Source organism: Ammospiza caudacuta, chromosome 8 (genome assembly GCF_027887145.1).
Source record: "Ammospiza caudacuta isolate bAmmCau1 chromosome 8, bAmmCau1.pri, whole genome shotgun sequence".
Taxonomy (NCBI): domain Eukaryota; kingdom Metazoa; phylum Chordata; class Aves; order Passeriformes; family Passerellidae; genus Ammospiza; species Ammospiza caudacuta.
Window position 1 is genome coordinate 23,671,818 of NC_080600.1, and position 14,130 is coordinate 23,685,947.

Genomic DNA, 14,130 nt, shown 5'->3' on the forward strand with positions numbered 1-14,130 from the left:
AAGTGGAAATAGAAATGCAGTCATCACTCCTATCATGTAAACAATTGTAAACAATTCATTCTCCTCTTCACTCTCCCCACAAACATATGCAACAGCTGGGAGAACCAGCCTGTGCTTCACAAGATAGCACCAGCACTCAAAAAAGCAAAGTACCTGCTCACATCTCCTAATTGGAAAAGTCCGAAACTGACAATGGCTGACCTCATCCCAGGTCTGTAGGGAACTTCACAATTAACAAATACTTGGCAACTAACAAAGGACAAATTATCCAAAAAGATCACTTGTTTTAAAAGGACCGGTCTAGACAGTCTCAAATTGTACTACCAAAGGATCTTCAAGCCACCCATGCTCACGGAAGACAACTATTCTAATTTCTTAACAAACATCTGTAAACAGCAAAATGGGGAGAATGGAAAGGTACTAATGGATGAACACATAGTCACAGGATGTTTGCAAGATTAGGGAAGAAAATGATCAAATTTAAAAAATCTTCTGAGTTTCATAAAGCTTATAGCACCTGTAATCTAAAAACTGATAATCTAACTACAAACTATCTAAACCAAACAAAATAGGCTAGTAGAAATTGTCAGGGCCAGTGGTTAAAGACAGCCCAGTTTTATTCTGGTTTTTTTGACTGCATGACCTTACACAAATCACCTAATCACAGTGTGTTTCATTTTCCTCTTTCTGGAGAGAGGAATACTAATAATTTCTACCTTTGTAAAATGCTTTGAATACTGTCAGCAAATGAGCTACTATCAAAATATTCAGAGTAATGATGACTGGTTTAAAATCTATGTTCTTTAAATGTAATACAATACAATAGTGAAGACTATGCTGTATTTTAAAATACATTCTAAAATTGCTTTTCTGTAGTAATCTACATTTTTTTAATAGCATAAACAGGAAAATGTGTTCTTTAAATTCTTAATATGCAGTATAGCAAATTTATTTTAGGAAGTTAAATTGAATTCACATTATTAACACTTCTACAATGTTTCCTCGACAAACTATAAATGTCCTTCCTTTTAACACAAAATGATTCAGCCATTACCAAAAATGACACTTCACTGTGAATGTCAAAGGGAAAAAGAATATTGAAACAGACTATGACCAGTGCACAAAGCCCCCCAGAATATGGCTAATGATGTCTTATTTTCCCGTCATTTTTCTACTTCTCTGCTACAATGAAACAGCTGCTATAACTACACTGCCTGCATTGAATAAAATGTCAGAAAATGCTAACTCTGCTGTGAGCATTCCCAATATTCTGGGAGAGGTGTGACTACAGTTATCATAACGAGTTTCAAGCCAGTGTTGTCAGGGTTTCTCTCTGCTCCTGCATTTCTTTAACCTACAAAAGAATAAAACATTTTTTTGTCTCTCATGCAAACTACTGGTTTCTTTGCGTCCATGGTTTTAAAAGTATGCTTACCTGAAACTGCTTACTTCTTTAGAAACAAGTTATAATGACAAAGACTTTAAAAGTACAATAAATACCAGGCAGCAAGGTTTCCAGTTTTTAAGGCCTGTCTCTCATTCATGATCTAGGCACACAGCATCTATTCAAAAGACAACCTAAGGGATGATGAAGACATTTCTAGATAACTTTTTAACTTTGGCAAGCATACCTTCAAGATTCCCAGAAGGTATTCTGTCTAGAAAACAAGATTGGATGGGCTCTCCTAGATTTCAATTACATCCAGATGCCAGAAGTGCCTTCTGAGGATGAGGTAGTGAAATTTTAGGTTAAGTGATTTCATGTCAAATATAAGGGCACCAAAACCTGGAGGTTTGAATTATGAGTGAAACAGTGAACCTGTTAAAATTAGTGGCAAAATTCTTGACTTCAGCGTAGTCAAAACATTACCCAAGTGAGGCAAGAGGACTACTGCCTCCTGGGTGACAGCAGTTTATGTATTGTGTGATCCCCATTAGTCATTGCACCTCTGAGTGTCTCAACCTCTCCATGGTAAAATGGGGACAACACTGTCTACTCACAACGTCAGCAAATGATGAGAATAAGCAACTGAAAACACTGCTGAATGCTGCAACTGGAATCCTGGAAGTCTAGTGTCTACAAATTCATGCTGGGAAACTTAAAGTTATTTTGAACACAGAAAGGAAGAGTCATCAAAGTGAGACATTGAAGGGCTACCTCCTGAACTCCATGGGGAGGTCAGCAACAAGGTAAAGCCTCTGGCAAGTGGGCAAGAGAAGTTAATTTAAACCTGTTTTGTGCTTCTTCTGGTGACTTCATGTTCCTTATTCTCCAAGTTCATGACAGTGCATTGTGTCAAAGTACATGAAATGAAGAAACATTGAATGAGTGCAGCACATGAGTCTCAGAGTCCAGCTTCCCTATCTACTCCTCTTTCTTCTTTCTGTTATCTTCTTCAGAAATAATTTTTTCTTAAAAATACAACTGAGAAGGAATAATCTAACAACATCCACTACAACACCTTCTGATGTTCTACTTCTCTGGAGATTTTTATTGATCTATATTGATGTTTTCCATCTACATGGAATACATTTCCTAAAAAGGTAAAGGATTGTTTCTGCAGAATATGAAAATCAATAGAGGAAAGAAATCCCAAAATGATTGCTTGATCAGAACACATTTTACAATAAGCAAAAACATTCTTCTTTCAGCCAGATACTTCTCTACTTCAATGGTTTTAAGTCTTCTGTCATAAACATTAAAAAAACCCATCAAGCACTGGTTTAATTTACATATTTGTGTGTCAGTAGAAAAGATATGTATTCTGCTCTTGACAAATATCCACAAAACAACCTTCTTATCTTCCTTAAAACTTCTATTTCCCTTGGTGTCTACAAAAAGCTTGTCAAAGTGGTGGGTGTTGATGTGCTAAACCATGCTACCTACCCTATCTAATCCAAGTTTCTCAGGCTGTGTAGGAGAAGAGCTTTTTTTTCATTTTATGGTAAAATCCAATTGTGGTCTCACACATTAAACTAGCATGAAAAGAAACCATAACTGCTGTATTAGTTAATCAGTTCGTTCAGTGCTCTTTAGAGTGTCAGTAATTGCATTGATTAAAAACATACAAAGGCATTTGGAATCAAATTATTGATCTGAACAAGACAGATCAATATGCTGTTTTTCACATTAATTCCATAGTGCATTGGGAATAATCAGTAAATAAAATACTAATATTGACTTAATGTGCATCTGTGTGAACAGTAGATATTCTCTGATTAAACAGCAGATGAGTAATACTTTTAATTCCTGTCAATTACAACAAAATATTATTTTAAATGGAAAATAGTAAATATTTCATATTTGCAAGTTTGTCTTCTCTCTTTCTAATTTTCTACAGAGTTTGCTGCTGCCTAACTTGCTACTATATAAACCAGGCCTGTTCACATTTTTTCTTAATTTTGAATTTATCTCATCTTCCCTGATTAACAAGTGAGGAATAGACATTTCTAAACATACTCTGAGATGCTTCTGTTGCTAAATGAATCTTTATTGCAACTTGAGAAAAAAACTAGCTCCACAAATGCACACAGGACACTGCAGTAATTAACCCAAGATGGGTAAGGAGAGGCGAAATTACTCTACCTGACATTTTCCCCAGCTAACCACATCTCTTTACATCCCAATTCACCACAGCGTGTTTCTGAAAGAGATGACCTCTTTTTACCTCTCTCAGTATGTAGCCCAAGCTGTGTAAAATCTGTGATGTCTGGCTTTTAGAGATATCACAGAACTAGCCCCATCCTTGTGAAAAGAAAAGCGCCTATTGTATGTATTTTGTAATTTATCCCCTTTTCCCCATTTCTCTTCAATGTTGGCATTGATTTTCATATTATTGCTAAAAGTATTGTTTTCTCCAGCTGAAATTCTGTTCCTGCCATCTGTCAACAACTCATCCCCTTTCTAAACATAATCTCAAAATCTTATTTGGTTTCATTGACTCTTAAGTGACTCTTAGTGGGTTGTATAAAGGATAACAACTGTTGCATCACATTAAGCAAATAATGAAAATGAAGATTCAGTGAGAAAATGCTGCTCTAGAGAAAGCTACTATAAAGAGTGAGGATGGATAGAGCAGTACTGGAGGTTTGTGAAGACATAATCATAATTCTCCTGCTAAGGTACTGGCTTTTTCTCCATCCAGTTCATATTTAAAGTTATTAAACAAAAAGGTTATAAATAATTTTGTTTACTAAGATAAAAACAAGTGTGTCTGAGAAATCCTAATTAAAAGCAGTGTATCAATCTGTATCGGAAAAAAGCAGAGGTCTTTTTATTTTGGAGCCTAAATTAAATATTCTTTTGATTTCTTTACTATTCAACTCAGCTACATGTATTTGTATTTCCTCACTAACTGCTATCTTTAATTTTAAGACAGCTGCAACAGTGATGATAAAGTACACAAAGATCAAACACGTTCACAGTCTTGTGCCAAGCCTTCTTTCAGGAGGAAATTCACGAAGAGAATAAATAATGAAAGTCATAAATCATAAATACCTCAACAGCACTTTATCCTTAACCTCACGGGTGCTAAGAGTCCCAATTACATTTTCACCTCTGCTGTAGAGATGCGGCATTTTTGCCTCTGCAATTCTGACTTGGAATGGCTCTCAATGAGCCCCACAAACTGGACACTTGTGGTGCTATTTGTGTGCAGCCAGCACAACAGGCTTCTGCTCTTGACTAGCTAACACAAGAAAAAGAAGAAAATCATTGAACAGCTTTTTCCCACTATTTATTAACCTCTCAAATTTTTGTCATCCATATACAAGAAAAAACGATGCTGCTAAATGATCAGATCAGACACATTGATTACTTCTTACTGGCTCAGAACTATAATTGACTTTGTGGAATACCAATTTCCAGCATGCACTGCAGGACAGGCAGTCAAAATGCTCTGTGAGAGACAATATGAGTGACTAGAAAGAATCTGATTTTAAGATCACTGATCCAATTTTTCTGCCAAACTTGAGAAAATAATTACAAGATTCAAAAAAAATTCCTTTTGCTGTTTCAAATATAAGTGCCAAATGTGTTACTTGTATACGCTTGACTTGTCTGAAGACATGAACCTTGAAAGGGACTATCTTTTTTCTCAGTATAATTACCCACTCTTCCTGCCTTTCAACTGCAAGAGATAAATGGAGTACATGTGCATGTTTTTTAGGGGCTGGGACAGAATCTCAAAGAAAACACAGTCAAGAAGCAAGAGTCATCAAATGTGACTCCACAATACATATTCACAGACTGCCCTTGGCAGCACTGGCAGAGAAGGTAGCAGGCTGTGTTCTCATACAAGTGGAACTGAGTGTGATGCTCCTGTGGAAAGATGGTCCCACACCTAATTCACAGTAATGAGTACTTTACAATTGTAGTATTTTCTAGGAATTTCTGTTATTTTTTCCATTATTTAGGTTATTTATATAAACCACAACAGCAACACTCATTCAGCTAGGCAAGAGAAGTCTGAAAGAAAAATGTCTCTCTAGCCAAACAGCCTTCCCTGTGCTACCCCAAGTACCTCCACAACCCTTTTGTAAGGTTAGTCAGATCGGTCAGTACTTGATTACACTAATACACTGAAAGAGGTCAGCAGTGTGACTTAGATCCCCAACAAAATACAATTTTAACAAAGAATTACATATCACTTAGTTTTGCATATTTCTACTGATTTCTGAACTTCCTCTTTCCACTCCCAGTGTATTTTAGGAATATCGCACCAAGGACTGATCACAATAAGCTCCTATAAGAAAATTTATTAGAAACATACAAACAACCATGAATGTCATGCCTTATGATGTGCAAAGTAATCCAGCATATTTCTGTCTGACAGTCACTCTATTTTTTCTCTGACTGAAAGCTCTTTGTAGCAGAGTACTCCATCCCTGCTTTGCCTCAAAGCACCCAAAACAAACAACAATTTCATGGCTTTGGAATGCACAAAAACTGCAATAGAGTCTGAATAAAAATAAAAATAAAAATGAAGGGCAACATAAGTGGAGAGCATAAAAATAACAATGATTACACTTTAAGGGGGCTCTTCATTCAAAAAATACTGTGGAGATTAATATATATTAATATTCAGATGCAAAAGTCATGAATCTAAAAACTCACACAAGTTAGCTCAGGCACTGACTTGAGTATTTGGATTATTCTGCTGGTAACAGAGGAAGTCTCTCTCTTTCCCATACTGCTCATTTTTCAGCTTTTCATTCCTCCCTTATGATAAAACCCACACTACTCCGACTTGGATCTTGCAGGTAGTTTCACTGACTCAGAAAGCCATTGCAGCTCTCAAAGCTTTTCCAAGCTCAGTGTTCCAGTCCTGAGTCAAGGGCAGTAGCTGCTTCTGCAATGTTTTACAGCGGTGACAGAAAAAGGGAGGCTTCCTCTTTAGGAGCTGACAATTCAACTGTACTATGTTATTGGACACTATTTTTCCCATTATTCATCTTCTTCCAAGAAATAAATGTAGCAATTGTTTACATTTTAAGACTGAAACATACCTACATATATTTGGTACTCTGACATTACTACTCTTAGAAAAAAAGGATGAAATTTAAAATAGAATATTCCTTTAGGTCCTACAGCTTGAAAAATTCTGCCCTTTTTTCCAAACAGTTTAATTCATCCACCAAGAGAGGTCTTGCCTCCATCTCTTACCACTCCCACTATCATCATAGGCAATGCTATTTACTGTTAGAACCCCCACAATGAAAACTCCTCAATGAAAGAAACAGACAGAACGACCAAAATTTTTTCATCCAAATTCATGAAAGGGCTTCAGGAATCCTTGAAATCAATTAAGTATGGACTGAAGAGAATTAAGTGGTCTTGCCATGTACACAGGCAAATACACAGCAACCTGAACTAAGGATTTTCTTTCTCCACAGTGCCACGCTACTCATTCCTGTATAGTACTAGATCAATGAGAACCACTCCCCACATCCCCAGGTTTCATACTGGGGTTACTCTGGCTAGTTCTGTATTGGTCTGCTCAGTCATATGATTAGGCACAGCAGAAGAAACCATTTCCAGTACAAATTGTCATTAGGACCTCCAGAATTCGGGGTACACAACAAAACCATGAATCACAGATATTTCATAGGTTATCAGGGAGTTGATTAACGTAAAAGAACATGGGGTGTTGCAAGCTTTCCTTTGAGGTATTGCTATTCACAAAGACACTCAGAAGGGAAGTCTACAGCGCTGTATCATCTACTTGGCTGAAACTGGAGATATCCAACTTTCCCTGGCAGTTCTGCAACAATTTATGCTAAGTCTACTTAGGAAAGTCATCAGACTTACTGACAATTTTGTTTAAAGAGCTCTGCTGACATATAAAGAACTTCACATTTTTCATTATGAAGTTCCTTACTAACATACAAAAAATGTATTTTTCACAGACTCCTACTCATCTCAAATTCCTGTCTTTGTATTTCCCCAGCCATAAGCTGTCATTGTGTGACTCATTGCCAGGGCCTATATGCAGAGCCACTGCACTAGCCAAATTGTTAGAGGCTGTGATAATAATTGAACCCTAAACACTTTCACCTAGAGAAAAATGAAGAACTTGAACAGACTTCTAGGCAAATTACTTTTATATATGTAAAACTGGTGCCAAAATATCAGAGTAACCCTTAAAATTAATGGGTACAGTTAGGACTGCACAAAGACATTATTTAGAAATATTTGCATGTAGTGCTTTCATGAAATCACTTCAACAACAGAAAACAAAAGGGAATTATTTTTTAATCCTATGCAAATATTGTACAGGAGAACTGTCCTGTGCAGAACCCAAGTGAGAACAGAAAATAATGCACATGTATCACTGGGCAGCTACATAAACCCTCCACACAGAAAGTAAGTCACCCTTTAACACAGTTTTCATGTGTATGCTGGAGATAATACAACTTTCAAACAAACATCTTGCAATTGCACTTTGATAGAACAATACCTGCTTTCCTGCTCTCTCTCTTTTTTTATTTTTTGGCTCCCAATTTCATGAGCATGTGAAATATTTCCCTTAGAATTCTGCTAATACTCTATCAAAATCCGCATTTAACAATACACTGAATAGCTCAATAGGCTTTCCCTTTGACAATGGTCATCCAGGAAAAGTAAACTGAAATACAGGGAGATCAGAAGCAAAATGATTGTGTTTATTTCTAGGCAATGTTGAAATTGCAATACTTTGAAGATTAACTCTTGATTATGGCCTTCTCTGTCCACTCTAAGATCTTTACAATATAATTGCACTAAATGCATTAAGAATTAATAAAAAGAAAAAATACTGTTTTCACAATCACCCCCATTATTTAAACACATGAAAATCAACAGAGTACCTATATCTTATTGAAAATTCAGTAAAGGAAAGGAATCTCTATTTTACCACATCATATTAGCCAGGAAAGCAGACAGATGAAAAGGTGACTTTCACAGAAGTATTGCAGCACAATCTATAGGAGCAATGGCATACAAAATACCTGAAAATAAATCACTTCCAATAAGCTTCTAGTCTAGAGGATTTGGACACATTTCATGAAAAACATAAAGGGGATTTTTCAACCTGTAAGTTTCACAAACTCAATCCGTTTGTTTTTCAAATATTACTTCGTGCACAAGGGGGAGCTCCTGCAACTCTATATCAAAATAAAAACCTGCAGGCAATATAGGGAACATAAAGGAAATACGGCATGAACGATTTCAGAAAAGAATACATATTCTTCACCCAGTAGCAACAACTACTGTATGAATTTGCACTTTATCTGCTTTTGTCTTCTGTGTTCAGCATGGATTCCTCAGTACAAAGGAGATGAAAAGCATTTCCGCCTTAAAGGATGTATGCTCTCAATGAAGAGGGAGCAAACTCATCTATGTTTTAAACAGTCACTGAGGTGAAGTTGTACAAAAAGAAAGGTAGCATGGATTTTGAGGTAAGGTGTTGTTTTAATGTAGTATATCACAGCAAAAATGTATGGGAGCAGGTAATCAAAGTCTCTACTGTAACAAACACAGATAAGAGAACTTCATTAACACTGCTCAGTCAGCCCCCATTCTTGAAATACTCTGCTTTTGAGCACTTAATTTTTTAGCCTTCCTTTCAAGCAGAATTTTGTGTGGCATCTTAAGGATGTAGGAGTTCTTTCAGCAAACTGCAATATCAAGATTCCGTTAGGGAAAAGAATATAAAACTTCATCTTGGATCATTAGAAATTTTTTACTATCTACTACTTGAATAAATAACTTACAAATCATAAACTTCTCTTCTTTCTGTATATCATTTCTACGCTTTCAGGCATCCACAATTTGCAAAGGAGTTTAAGACATTTGATGATAGCAAAAAATTGCATTCAGCACCACAATCCACAAGAGAGTGGAGATTCATGCTCTCAGTGGGGCTGTGCCCTCTGTCCTTATCCACTTTAATTCCTTTATCTCCACAACTCGTTCCTCCAGCACCTTCTTCTTTCAAACTGCCTTATATCTCCAGAGCAGATGGGCTACTTCTTGTTCCTACTTGGGTACCAGTAAAGGGTCTAAAAGAACAGGGGAGACAACTCTGGCTCTCAATCATTGTCTGACTTTGTAACAGTCAAATATTGCTCTAGCAACTAAAAGAAGTCCTGGAGAGAAACCCCACATGGTTAGGCACGGAGACAGGAAAGCCCAAGCAACCCACCAGCAAACACAAATGTGGGAATTCTGTGCATGAAACACCCAAAGCCTGAGTGCACAAGTTTGCAGTGAAACTGCACCAAGCCTCTGGTGAGCCAGTTACAACTGACATTTTTCAATGTTTAACAATAAGGTTATTTTCTAGGGGCTCACAAATGGTACTCCTTACTGGATGAAGAAGCCCCAAAAGCCAAGCTTCTAGTCCAAAGGACAGGATTCCCAGTGGATAACTGGAAAAAGCTATTTAGTATGTGCTATGTATTTTCTTCCAGCTCAATGTCAGACAGGTTTGACCCATTTCAATTTAAAAATCAGCCAGGAGCATACTCTCAGCATGGTGAATTCAGCATAAACAGTGAAAAAGTGGCCAAATTGTAAGAAGACAGTCCTGTAGTGGGGAGCATCATGCAACCCTGCTGCCAGCTCTGCTGGTAATATATGGCAGCAGGACCACTAACTATTCTGTCTGCATGCTGGAACCAGGCCTCCCCTGCGTTCTAAGTACTCTTCTGTATCTTTTCCAAAAACGTATTTGAAATTATTATTGATTTTGTAATTTTGTCTTTAGGGTTGCATTCACCTCACATATGCAACTTGACCCCATGGGAATTTTCAAAAACTAGAGTGAGAGAGCCCAGTCTGTCCTAGTTAAAAAGACTGATGCTCTGTCATTTTCCCTTATGTAAGACAGCATTAAATTGACTTTGTTTCCATTCCCCAAAATATAACTAGGGACAGTAATATACTCCCTCTCAGTATTTTATGCTCAATTTAACTGCTATATTGCATTAAATGATGTGCAATAATGTAACCCCAAATGCAAATGAATTCACATTTGGTAAAAAGAATCTCTTTGTTGCTTTCTCCTAATAGAAATTTTTTTTGTAGATTTTAATGAACTAGAAAAACCAAACATCCCCATATGGTGAGAAAATTCCAAAGCATCTATTAAAAGAAAAATCTTATGTTACTCATCAAATACTAATAGATGTGACAGGAGAAAAAAATTAAGCTATGAAGATGAAACTCAAATAATTAGCAATTATGGAAAAACATCTACTAGAGTACTTGTAAAAGACTCACCACAGGCTAAAAAAGAAAAACATGCATTTCATATTTCCAGAGTGGAATACATTAAGCTTCATCTGAAGGAAATTATTTACAGTTATAAACTTCCCTGGAAAATGAAAACAACACATACACACTTTGAAATAAATGCATCATGATCAGAAGTATTGAAGACGTTATCTCTTTCTGCCTAAGAGTGCAATGTCTTTTTACCATATGAAAGATTTTGAGGAACTTTCTCTGGATGTCAGAAGGTTCCTCGTTGAGTCCATTTTTGAACACTACAGAGTAGTCTGCAGGCCTCTCTGAGCTGTATTTGCTGCCTGCCTCACAGGTACATTCTGGCCATCTAAAGCAGTCTAAAGATGTCCTGAAAGCATTTCTCTTCCCCTGGATGAATGCCCTTCCCTGATGCACTAGCCATTTTGGGAGTCATGCATCATGCTAAAAATAAGCAAAATATGCAACATCTAGAAATACAGCACTGTTTTCCGGTATCTTGATTTTTTGTTTTGAAAAGCTGCCAACAACTCTGGGAATTTGGCCCTGGAATTCCAGTAACTCCCTCATGGTTCACCAGACTGCAGGGCATGAAGGGCGACAGACATTTTGTGTAAGCACTGTAACAGTTGCACAGTTTAGAACTGCAGGAATGAGGTTTGCATGCAGTAAACAAAATACTCACACATATTTATCTCTGCTGCATTTACCTTTCACTGAACATAATTAAAGAGAGCTGCGGTCATATGGAGAAAACAAAGACCTAGAATTCATGGACCATTTCTGTGCTGCATAGCTGCTTCTGCCACATTTGCTATGGGACTGTCTGAGCGCCTCCAGGATGAAACAAGGTGACAAGTATTTGTCACATACTTACTCACTCAGCTTCTCTCCAGAGAAATGTGTACAGTGTGGGAGGGAGAAGGATGTCTGTTTTATACATGGCTTGAAAAGAAAGATAATATGGTTTGCAAAGGACTTTGTTCTTGTAAAAGTCACTGAGCAGTTTGAGCCTGCCCTAGCCAAGCTCTGTCTCCTACCCAAGAAATTATTTTGTACAGGAAGAGCCCTGTTGTGCTAGAAAAGCCCAGCTATTGGCAAAAGTATTAATCATTAAATTTTGTCCAATTTATAAAATACTTTGTACCTGAAAGCGTTTACCACCCTCAGCTGAACATCACTTCCCATTACTGCGGGGATATTATCTTCTAGGGGAGACAGATGTTTTTATCTTTTTACCTTTACCTGTTACTTCTATCTGCTTCAGAAAACACACACATCTTTTAGTTTGAATTTTCCGCCTGGTGCTTTCCTTGGGGAATCCAGCAAGATCCCTGACCTGACTTAATTCCAAGTGTACCACTGAAATGCCAATAACCTAAAGAGGCACTTAGACATAATTCATAACTGTTACATAAAATTCTTACAGAATCCAAGGTGCTAAGTATCGAAGAACAATTACTCAATGCATGGAAAAATATTTATGTTCCTACAGGAAAAGGTTGTGTCCAGAACTAGTACAGCTAGTGAATAAGGCTCTAGGAAAAGGAACTGCATACTGTTACATGTATACATTAAATAAAAGCTAAATGTGACAATTAAAAAAGGTCAGTACTCTTGAGGAAACAAGACAGACAGAGACAGGGAGAGGTGGAAGTAGTTTTTTTTGCATTATGGAAACACATAAAATATTCCTTGTCTTCATCTGCTGCTGTCAAGAGATGCTTTTTGTGCAACAAAAATACCTTTAACCTTTTAAAGACATCACACAAATGCATCCAATTAAACTCCCAGCATCTGTTTATTATTCCAACTTTTCTATTCCTGCCCTACAGAAATTCTAGAAGTTATCAATCTTTACAGCAATGCCTGACACTATTTCTTCCCACTATTAATCTATATATATACTCTATCCCACTATTGAAACTGGCACAGAAATATTCATGAGTTCTTTCATGTGGGTCCTCATCTAGAGAGGCTGAAGGCACAGAACTATTTTACAAAGGAGAGCTGGGATGTAAAGCTGCTCTCTGAACATAGGAGAAAATTCACCCTGAGCAAAGGGCCAGAACAATGCCTATGCATCAATTCAGACTCAGGTACACCTTAAAATAGGATTTGATAATGAATTTTACGATCCACTGGTCTTGTCATAGCACTGCTTTTCTTCCTTATCCTCAGCACCCTTCCAACAAAGGCCAAGAAACCATACTGTAACACAAACTTGGGTAGCAGTACACTTTGTAATAATCCTGAACCAGCTGCTTTTTTCAGTTAAATGATACAACATCTGAGGCATTCTTATAATTTGTATACTGTACTCAAATGCATCAACCACATGCTTGCATTTGCACTCACTAATTTTCAATTGAATGCTGAATACTTTTACATTTTTCATAACCAAATTCTACCCCTCAAAAAAAAAAAAAGGCACAAAATTGTGATTTACCTTATTACAGTTTTTAGAAACTTGGCAAAGAGCACTGTTTGACATACTGTCTTTATCTGGCATTCCTAAAAAAAGAATACAGAAAATAAATACATACTGTACATTCTTTGAGTGACAGTGAAAATATTTATTAGTAGAACAGCAAATTTGAGGGTTCAATACTTTGAGAACACACACATTAATCTGCAATTTTTAAAGAGCAAAACATTTATTTAGAAAAAAGTTTCTTGTACTGAACACAAAAAAGACAAAAAGCTAACTTGGGTCAAAATTTTTAAACAGCTTGTTAAGCACAGTTCTTTTCCAAAATTTAGTATCTGAAGCATGTATACAGGAGTTATTTATGCTTTTTCGTTTAACATTATCTGTATCTCAGTACCTGGCAGTCAAATGTGACACTGAGCTTGCGTTAATCAGCATAACTATGCTATTCTATACTATTATCCTGCAAAGAAAACATATTGAACATCTAACATAGGAGAAGGAATTTGCAGATGCAATTGCCAGCCATCAGATATTGTCCTGCCTGGCATCCAGAGAATCCCTGGCAAATAAATTTTACATAAGTCAAGAATTCCAAAGGCTGCCCTTGGATTCATGTCTAGAGCACTCTCCCACAGCTTGACATGTTCTCATGAGGCAGAGACATACCAAAAATTATTTAGCTATGTAATAAAGATAAGAGAGCATCATGTTTACTGCAAGCTTAAGCACTAACCTGGATTCTCCAGCAAGTTGTATAGCCCATCCTAACTAAGAAAAATTGAGACAGTTTGTTATATTTATTTTACTGCAGGACTCATGGGCATGTTCCATGGTTCATGTAACACAAGTAGTAAAATGCTTCATGACATCATTCAGTATGTTTTCATCAACAGGCCTGGGTCACAATGCAGATTTTGGTGCAGCTCTGTGTACACTTGTACACAGCTGG

At 36.9% G+C, this 14,130-nt stretch overlaps 1 protein-coding gene across 3 annotated transcripts in view; it reads right to left on the reverse strand.

Annotated features, from left to right (window-relative positions):
• RAPGEF4 (Rap guanine nucleotide exchange factor 4) overlaps nucleotides 1-14,130 on the reverse strand; it is a 142,487-nt gene that overhangs the window by 63,099 nt on the left and 65,258 nt on the right. For all 3 annotated transcript variants that reach the window (XM_058809902.1, XM_058809901.1, XM_058809900.1), the window contains exon 6: nucleotides 13,197-13,261. In XM_058809902.1, coding sequence (XP_058665885.1) covers nucleotides 13,197-13,261 — 65 coding nt within the window. The remainder of the gene's footprint in view (nucleotides 1-13,196; nucleotides 13,262-14,130) is intronic.